The sequence below is a fragment of the Periplaneta americana genome, chromosome 17 (assembly GCF_040183065.1).
Source record: "Periplaneta americana isolate PAMFEO1 chromosome 17, P.americana_PAMFEO1_priV1, whole genome shotgun sequence".
NCBI classification, from domain to species: domain Eukaryota; kingdom Metazoa; phylum Arthropoda; class Insecta; order Blattodea; family Blattidae; genus Periplaneta; species Periplaneta americana.
The window spans coordinates 19,241,829-19,251,825 of NC_091133.1; the positions used below are offsets into that span (position 1 = coordinate 19,241,829).

The 9,997-nt window shown below is 35.0% G+C and overlaps 1 protein-coding gene across 2 annotated transcripts in view; it reads left to right on the forward strand.

Moving 5' to 3' along the window:
- The window catches only part of Sptz (zinc finger FYVE-type containing 26 spastizin), a 129,602-nt gene extending 120,699 nt beyond the window's left edge, over nucleotides 1-8,903 (forward strand). For both annotated transcript variants that reach the window (XM_069815805.1, XM_069815806.1), the window contains exons 31-32: nucleotides 4,672-4,915; nucleotides 7,709-8,903. In XM_069815805.1, the coding sequence (XP_069671906.1) occupies nucleotides 4,672-4,915; nucleotides 7,709-7,873 (409 nt within the window). In that variant the 3' untranslated portion in view covers nucleotides 7,874-8,903. The remainder of the gene's footprint in view (nucleotides 1-4,671; nucleotides 4,916-7,708) is intronic.
- The last annotated feature ends 1,094 nt before the right edge of the window (nucleotides 8,904-9,997 follow it).

Sequence of the window (9,997 nt, forward strand, 5' to 3'; positions counted from 1 at the left end):
AAAAACAATATTGGTTGGTGTGTTCCTATAAGCATTACTGCACTCAAGAACACAGCAATTTGCGTTACCTTTCCGCTTTTTAGGATCGTCCATATTTCTAATCATTTAACCTGAGATGTTATGTACTCGTATATTCATACGCTTCAAGCACAACCCTATCGCTGCTGTCCTGCAGTTAGTAACAACAGTCGCCACCAGAGGAGCTTGCACAGTGCCTATATCCTTACACAAACTTTCCACACCTGGCTTTGCTTTCTACGAAAGTATTAATCATTTGAGAGAGATCCAAGTGTTTGATAACTTCACTCTCAATAGACATGCTAGCTAAAGCTTAGAAAAGGTCATGGCTCATTGCAGAACGCAAATATGTTTTTATTAATTTTAACTTACTGAAGCTACACTCTCCACTAGCCACTGAGATAGATATAGTCAACAAAATCCTAAGACATATCCAAATGTTGGGAAAACAGTTCACCATGTTGTTTCAAAATAAAATTAGTGATGAATCCGACTACTACCTGTAAATGTATTAGTTCATCGCAGAGCTCCTGGCCGTTAACATCACTTTCTCCTGAAGTCTGATCCAGAAAAATTTCTTGGAGGTTAAGGCATTTGGATTTCAGAAATTGAGGATGTTGTGTAATTTCTGCATGTTTTACAGTACTCTCCAAACATCACTGTGTGTATCCAGCTGCTTGAATCTTTGTTGCATACAGAATAATGCTGTATCAATTAATGGATACAATACTGTGGTTTTAAAGTTTATTTCAGGGTTGTGAGGGGCTTCATCTTTTGCTTCATAAAGAAATTGTCTCTTTTTTTGCTGGATGGTGCTTTATGAAATACAGGATCAATGTCAAATATTTCTGCTATTTTTTGGCCGTTGTAATAGCTGTGACATAAGCAGAGTCCTGATAATCTCTCAGAGTAACAAGATATTATTCATTGTGCACACTAATGTGATGTGACGTAAGCTCGATCTTTGTAATGCAGAAACATTAAATTCAGAAGGTAAAAGGTAAAGGTATCCCTGTAACATGCCATGAAGGCACTTGGGGGGCATGGAGGTAGAGCCCCATGCTTTCCATGACCTCGGCACTAGAATGAGGTGGTGTGGTCGGCACCACGCTCTGACTGCCTTTTACCCCCAGGAAAGACCTGGTACTCAATTTTATAGGAGGCTGAGTGAACCTCGGGGCCATTCTGAAAGTTTGGCAATGAGAAAAAATCCTGTCACCACCTGGGAAAATTCAGAGGGTGCAACGGTAAATATAGATACAATAGATTAATTGTGGTCTCATCTACCAGAAATATTTTTTGCTATAAAAGTATCAGTGTTTCATTAAATACATAATATGAATATGATTATTCATTATTTTGGCGCCCTCTCAAGTTGGTGCCCAGGGCCCTTGGGCCGACCTTGTTTATAATTATTGTATATTGATTAAATAACATTTGAATATTCTATTATGCCTCAAGTCGCAACGTTCCTAGCTTATAATTCAACAAAACAGAGTTCGATTTTGTAGGGAAATCGAAATTTATCTCCTCTCTCTTTCACCCCCAGGAAGTACACACTGTACAGGGCACCAGTACCTTTCTTAGACATCAATAAAAATGTAGTTAGAATAAACTCTGAACATGCATAATAAACGTGATGTATCCCCAGCAGATAAACACATTGCAATTTAGGAATAATTCATGCAATAAATTTTATACTCAAAGACAATGTAATGTATATTGTATCATGCATCCTACAATACGCAGTTGATAATAGAAAAGTTACCTGTAATTGAGGTTTTGACTGATAAGTACACTTAGCGGCAAAAAGAATGGGCCGACTCTTGGTCGATAGAAATGCTAAGTTCTATCGCGCAGTTCACTCGTGTAAACATAACCCAATGCAAGGCATTGCTGTGGTGTCTCTTCATTGAAAGTCGTCCATCTAGAATGTAGTAAACATTACGAGCAGTGTGTGGCCCAGTGGTAAGAAGTCTGACATCCATGCCAGAGGTTGTGAGTTTGCCTCATGGTACGGTACAATTATTTTTTTTTATTTTAACTTTTACTTAATTTATTAGTTTAAATGTGAAATGGCATTTGTTAACAAACTTCGTTATGCCTGCCTTGTAAAAATATTATTGCCCATCACCTGTGGGCTATTAATAGATGAGACCTGGTCTGTATAAACAAAAATACTTGTTTCACATCCTAAAAAACGGACGCATATCAAACACAAATAAATAATTAAAGTAACAAAAACAAACAATTTTTTAATATATTAACAAAACAAGGCTGTGGTGGGGACTAGCATCTCGTCCACAAACCACCTGCATCAACATCTGCCCTCATTCTGCGCGGCATGGAGTCCACAAGATTATGGAACAGGTCTAAATTCTTGGCCATCTTCTCCCTTGCATCTAGAGCTCTGTCCCACAATTCCTCAGGTGTCCGAATGGGTGGTTGTTCTGCCCAATTAGAGCGTAGGATCCTTTTGACTGCAGCCCACAAATTTTGAAACGGATTCATATCTGGTGAATTTGGAGGCCAGCCGACTGGGTCGACATCACGCCTTCTTGTAAACCATCTTTGAATCCGGTTGGCGGTGTATATCGGATGATTATTCTGCTGGAAGAAAAGTATTCCTTCTGGATATCGTTTTCGGGCGGAAGGGATCATTACATTTGCCAAAATGTGTTCGTAGACTTCTGCCGTAAACAGACCGTGGTTGCGTTCCAGAAGTACTTCCCCATCATATGACATCCACCTCCAACACGCGACCCTCACGCGAAGCGTATCGGTGGTCAATCATACAATAAACTAGGGCAGTACTATCATTGCTATTGGAGACAATTACCTCGTCGGAGAAAATGACATTTCTCCAATCAAAGTCCTGTCGGAGAGTAGCATACACAGAATGTTACTGGAGACAATTACATGGTCGGAGAAAATGACATTTCTTCAATCGAAGTCCTGTCGGAGAGTAGCATACGCAGAATAACCTATGCGAACCAGGGCAATGAGTTATTGTTTCTGTGCCATCTTCAAGCGTAATGACGAGAAAGAACGTTATATTAACAGATAGCAGTATTGCTTGAAAGAGAGAGGGAGGTTTATTATTTATTAGAGTTTGGGCATATTCTAAGATATATCACCACATAATTATAGCTTTGCGAACACATATGATGACAAATTTGTAATAAAAAAAAAGAAGATTGGGGGAGATTCGAACCTTGAGCTACTACTACTAACTTGTTCAATATACCAATGCCGTAACAACTTAAGCTACTGCAACTATTTATATCAGTTCGGCATAATACATGGTTTTCCTGTTCATATTCGCTCCGGTTGATTTTATTATTATTTCACTCTTCAAGGGCCCTGATGTATCTAGAATCAACCCGCCATTCGATTTTATTACATATTTTAGCCTCTTAAATAAAATACAGCAAATTTAAATGGTTTAATTATGTGTTACCTAGTGAACTACGGCATTGACGAGACGAGCATGCGCAATGTATGTCTCTTGAACTTAGAAATTGTCGGCCGGCCCATTCTTTTTGCTGCTAAGTGTACATCTATTATCAGGCAGTACATCTCAATTGACAATTTGTGTCAGAGGAAGAAAAATTGTTTTTATACATGTTAAGTTTGATTAGTGTAATTGTTAACTAGTCAGCGATGTATGCAATGGAGAGGGAAAGGAACTGGCCCCCTACCCAATTATCTCCTTGCTTAGTTATCTCATGAGTGAAGCTTTATTTGTTCAAACATGTCTTCAGATAGTTAATTAAACAACAACAACAACAATGGAAAAGTGCTGGCAACTTAGTTTATACAAAAGTGCACTTAATGTTCATCTTGCCATTCTCCTCATAAGTCAGTGGTGCATATTCAAGCCTGTATGAGCTGAAGCCCGTGGCAGGCAGATTGCTCTGCAGCAGGTTACCTTTCCTCCCCTACTAGAACACACTGAAAGAGGGGTAGCAGTGCAAAGGTTGTCCATGCATAGGTTAAGTAAAGCAGCAATGTATGGAATAAGGAGATATACTGTTCTTAATATGTGGAAAACATTGGGTTATTAAGAAATTAAGAATTCAGAGATGTTAAATAGAAATGATTCAGTACAAATTATAGCTCTTCTATCACCCCCATTTCAAAAATCCAGGAAATCTGCCTCCAGAATTGCAGCTAAAATTAATTGATCTTTCATATACTGTACTGCTGAAATGTGTGTATAATGACAAGGACTTCTTTAGCTTCTACCATTTCTTAAACTATCAACTGTGTCAGAAGATTCGTAATTTACACTGAAAATTAGCCTATTATGATTTTCAGCAGCACATACATACCGGTAGGTTTTCATGAACCTAACAAAACCAAGATTAAAGGCCAAACTATTCGATTATGATAAGCACCTTATGCTTTACAAGGAAGGCTCACCAAGTGGTAAATGGATTTTCACAACTATTTTTCCCCCATATGTTCCATTTGAAATAAGGGTTATTTGCAAGGAGACGTCGTTGCACATAGGCCAGTTTTACACTAATCCTAAACATCTTTAGCATGACTTGTTGCTTGTGGGCCGTTCCAAACCCCAAACTCCACCCCTAAGAGCACCAGTCCTTATATACTCGTGTGTGCATTTACCTCTTTTTTTTTTGTTTTCAGAATTATAGAGGATTATCACTTAAAATCATCACAAGTATATGGTTTAGCTGGAAAAAAATTGGCACGAGATTGTCGTCTTATGGACATTGAACAACTGGTATCTTGTATTCACAATTCTGGAGTTACTGGTATCAGTTCAGTTTGTGATAGTGTTCTGTTGCTTTGCATACAAGAATTAGCATTGAAAACGGATCCTGGAGACGTGGAGCCTTTAGTGAAACTACTCACTGATATAGGAAATAAGGTGAGTGGTTTTTTTACATTAACTTTTTCGCATCCTGGGAAATATTAGTATTGGTGTTCTCAATTATTTATTTTAATTTTTTTTTCTGGCACCCTTGTGAAACCGAAGTAGAGTGTTCCTTTCTTTCTTTTCCCACCTCATAGTTTTGTACACTGCATTTGATTTAAAACCATACTCTTAAGCAGCACTTAAATTTTTGTCTGTTGTAATAACGGTTTCTATAATGCAGCCTGCAAGATAATCCCAAAAGATCATTACGAATAATTGTTATCAATTAAAAATAAAATGAAATTCATAGCTTCATTTAAAAGCACTTACCAGGCTCAAAGTGATATTAAAAATATTGTCATTCTGTTATACACACATTTTTTACATGTACAAAGGCAATTCTTTTATTATCCAGTTCAATTCCTGTCTTGTTACGATATGAATTTCTCGATGTATGCATTCTTGCAGCTGTTCAAAAGTATGAGAATTTGTTCTGTATAATTTGAGACTTTCATGGTGATTTACATGGTGCGAGGTTTTTGGGTATTTATACCATGTCATAGAGACATTCAGTATTTCGGATATTTCAGATCTACATATTGGCTCTATCATCAGGGAAGGTAGGGAAAGGGGGATAAGGAAACCCATTTGTTGGATCTTTTACCAAGAGCCATTGTCCAGGAATGAAAAATTAAAAGTTTTGGAGCTTATATATCGATTCCTTCAGAGAAGGCAGGGAAAGAGGATCAAGGAAATATATCAATTGCAAAAATTTACGGTAATATTTTTTCAAGCATTTGGCAATACATTGTACAGCATATATAACATACAGGGTTGTGGTATACTGTATGTAAAAAATATTTAAACGGGAATAATAATAGAAGCATGTGTACACACAAAAGTTATACATCAAATTGTTTGTAAGAATTGCAGACTAGACGAAAGATTACAACAATCAAACGAAACACTAATATAGGTAAATAATGGATGCTGAAATGTATGTACGTATTAGAATTCTAAGCTAAAATAAAGAAAATATCTATGGTGTTGAACAGCAGCCTCATATATCACTTGATCTCTATCAGAAAAGTGTTCCAGAATCTTCTGCAAACATATCTTATGTCAAGACATGGATACAAACTTTATAAACGTCAGATAGGCTATTTGTTTGTTACCAAGATATTAAAATGTTTTTTTTTTTTCGCTCTTTTGTAAAATTGAATATTTTGACGTAGAAGGTTGTTGTTCAACACTATCAATATAATAAATAATAATTACAAAGGAAAGAACATAATTATAAGCTATAATTTACTGTACGTATTTTGCCTCTTCGGTTTCACAAATGTTTCCGGCATTTCCTGATTCTGCTCTGATCTCACTTGCTCTTTACTCTTTGGATTATAGTATGAATTATTTCCATTCTCAGCAAATATTCTGTTTATTTCCAGCGATATTTTGTATCTGTATCATTTACTGAATTCATTAGTAACCTATTGCTTTTGTGTTCATTTATTTTGTTCAGTTTGTACAGTCTTTACCTTTACGCAAGAATTACATCACAGCTGCCAATCAGATTTTGCCTCTTTGAAGTAAAATCGGTACAGTCATGAATTTATTGTCTTTTATTATTTTATTGCTTTTTCAAACTTAATTTGAAATGTCTGTGAATTGTTCAAAGATGAGTTCGAACCTGTAAAATTTATCGTTTAATTGTCTTGTATATAATTGATATTGCAATATTTAAATTACGAAACTTGTTCTAAGTTATCATGTGTAACTTCTTTGATCATGTCAAGATCATCTTTTGGACAAAAGCACTCACGGACTAAAGAATAGTAAGTATCCTCTTATCTTCTCCCAATGAATATGCATTTTGAACAGAAATTTACAGACTATTTATTCTATTGCATATACCGATATCTTAAAATAGGTAAGTTAAATAGCAAGAGAAAAAACTGTGTTATTGAGATGTCACATTCTTTGTCAATGTATCATATCTTTCTCAAAAATTAAGTTCTTTATCATATTGCCAATTATAGTTTATTTCCTTGAACTATTATTTAAAACATATGATGATATATTTCACTCAACATATTCGGTCCTGCTGACTCTTCACATTTCTGTATTTGGGCCAGCAGTCCCTTACTTACACTATTTACAAACTTTATACATTGACGTATCGTGACGTAAGTGCATGTTCTTGGTTACATCTTTCATGTCCCTTCACTTTCACTATCACTCCTTCTAATTTATAACACTTATCATCTTACTACTCTTCTCTTATTCTCATATATACCTAACAATACTCTTTTATTAGTTTCACATTCATCTTCACTCCATCCTGTATTTTGATACTTGACTTTTGTAGAAACATAATAAAACATTAGAATTAATGGTAACAATATACGATTAACCAGCTTTTGTGAATGTTAGCAAAATTAATTAAATATAATGTCAAGGCCTACTTAAAATCATAAATTCATAAATGAAATTAAATAGAGTAGGTATCGTACTTTTTGGAATTTAAAAAAGCCTTTTATATGCAGTCCATAAAACGAAAGAAGTTTGATGTGATCTTATTTGGTTGCATAGGCCTATGTAATAATTAAAGAAAATAAAATATAAACGGAATTGTCAGTCGCACCATGATAAAAGAACTGAACTGTTGAGAAAAGTGCAAAGCGTGACAGTGATTTTGTACATATTAATTCGAACTTTATTTGGATTTTTTATGACTTTCCTCATATGCTTTACTGGTACATTAGAGAACTGAAGTAATTAATCATCTTGTGTTTCTGTCTTTAGATAACTGCGTACATTGAATGCAGACAATTGAAGTCTGCATATTTACTGGCAGTGAAATACAATCGCTTAGAAGATGTGAGAAGAATCCTTCATGAAGCTGAAAAACTTGGACAGACTAAAATTCAACAGATTTGCCAAAAACGATTAGGACAAAGTGATACATGAGCGTATTTTATATATATATATATTAGTGCATACATTTTATCTTTACACGCTCGTGGACATAGAGTGCACAGTGCAGCTATCCACATGCAAGTGTGAAAAGTTTAAGTGCCATCACATATTGACAAGTTTTCTTTATTTCTTTTTGTGTCTACTAAAAGGATAACCATTACATATATGCTGATTCTCAGTTTATTTAGACTTGCTCCATTTTGCTTAGATATCCATAGGCTTTAATTATTACTGGTTAAGATTAGCACAGAAAACCATAATAAATAAATTAAGGTGATATTTTTATTTTTTATATATTATGGAAATCTTATCAAGACTTTGATATGTCACTTCGTATCGTTTGTAATCATTCATTGTGAATTTGTGTATTATTGATTTGTCTAGATTCTTGTTTAGAATTAGAAATGGTTATTTGTTAACAGATTGCTACTGTGCATTTACTTAGAAGATTATACAGTTACTACTACAAAATATGGAGCTGACAGTCCGAAGACAGCAGATAGGATGTTCTCACATAACTGATGTTCTAGAATGTGAACTTCTTGTGTTCCGAGTAGGGCTGCCAGATGTCCTGTATTTTATCCACATTTTCGCCACTCTCCCATCTCACATATTTTATAATATTTTCTCCCGTAATTTACGTATCTATTTAAATGGTGAATATGAATAGCGCTTTGATGCTATGAAAGTTACTCTAATTACATATTTTTAAGTGTAATCTACAATGACAAATTCTCATTAATTTTCAACCTGTTTTGTTAAGGGAAATTTCAATTGTAAAAGTTTCTGAATGAATACGAAGCAAGTGGTAAGTATTAACAGTACTATGAGATTCATTTTAAATTACTTTTGCATGCAGTTATACTGTATATAACAGGGGTCGTCAGCACAGAGCACGCTGGGGCTAGAATCTCTTACTCGCGGAAAACGCAGTGCACTATGGTGCACTCCGTAGCTGCTAGCGGGTATGCTCTCTATCTCTCCGTGCTGCATGACGGTGCACACGGGACGGCACCGCGTACGCTTTGCACATTTCAGCGAGTGCTGAAGACATGCTCCTAAAGCTAAAATCTCCCGTATTTTCAGTTTGAAAACCTGGTAACCCTAGTTCCGAGAGCCCAGTATCTCGTTCAGAATTGTGCTGATGTCACTTTTTAACTATAAATATTGGCATTATTCTAAATTGTGGATAATGCAATGGTAGATTGTTCAGAAGAGGTGAAATTTGGACTTTTTCATTGCTGGTTGTGAAATGTTTTCACAACTGTTCGAAAGTTGGTTAAGTCGTCATTTTCATATGAACAAAAAAGGAAAGGACGAGAATGATATCCTGCTCGTTGGGGTCCATTTGACTGACCAACAAGTTTCCAGCAAAGTGCAAGGTACTGTAGCCAAAGGACCAAGAAACCACATTGTAGTTCAAAGACATTTACATATGAATAAATTGAACAAAAAATACATGTAATAAATATCTATTCTATGTACTGTAGGCCTATTACTTTCTTTTTTTTTTTTTGTTCCATTTATTCATACATTACTATTTTAGAACCATCCCGTACATAAGACATAGAACCAACCTCATTCAGAAGGTTATCAAATGATTTCATCACCAGCAATGGAAAAAGTACAAATACCTCTTTTGAATGGCACTATTGCTGATTTGGTTATTTCAGTTTTAATTCATTTCAAATTCTGTCACAAATCGCTGACGGAATATTCACATTGTTATTTCTGAAGTAAATGAGAGAGAATATGTTCTTTCTAGAATTGGCACTATTTTCCTGTAAACTAATCACTCATGCAGTGACATAATTGTGAAGGAAATATTCTTTATTTCGTGAGTTCTGTACGTCTTATGTGGTCTGTTTTGTATAATTCAAACTTTAAAATTTTATTATTTGAAATAGAAAAACCCATGTGTATTAAAATCAAGTGTACGAGACTCCTAAGTATTAACTTAAAACTTATGGTTGGATTTAGTCTAATTGCATTAAATATAATTTTCCTCACATTCACAATCCGATTAAAACTTATTGTTATGTATTATAGTTTGTTTCTCTTAAAATAAAATTGCTAGTTATACCTAAGTAATAAATAGAATGAACCAACAGTTAT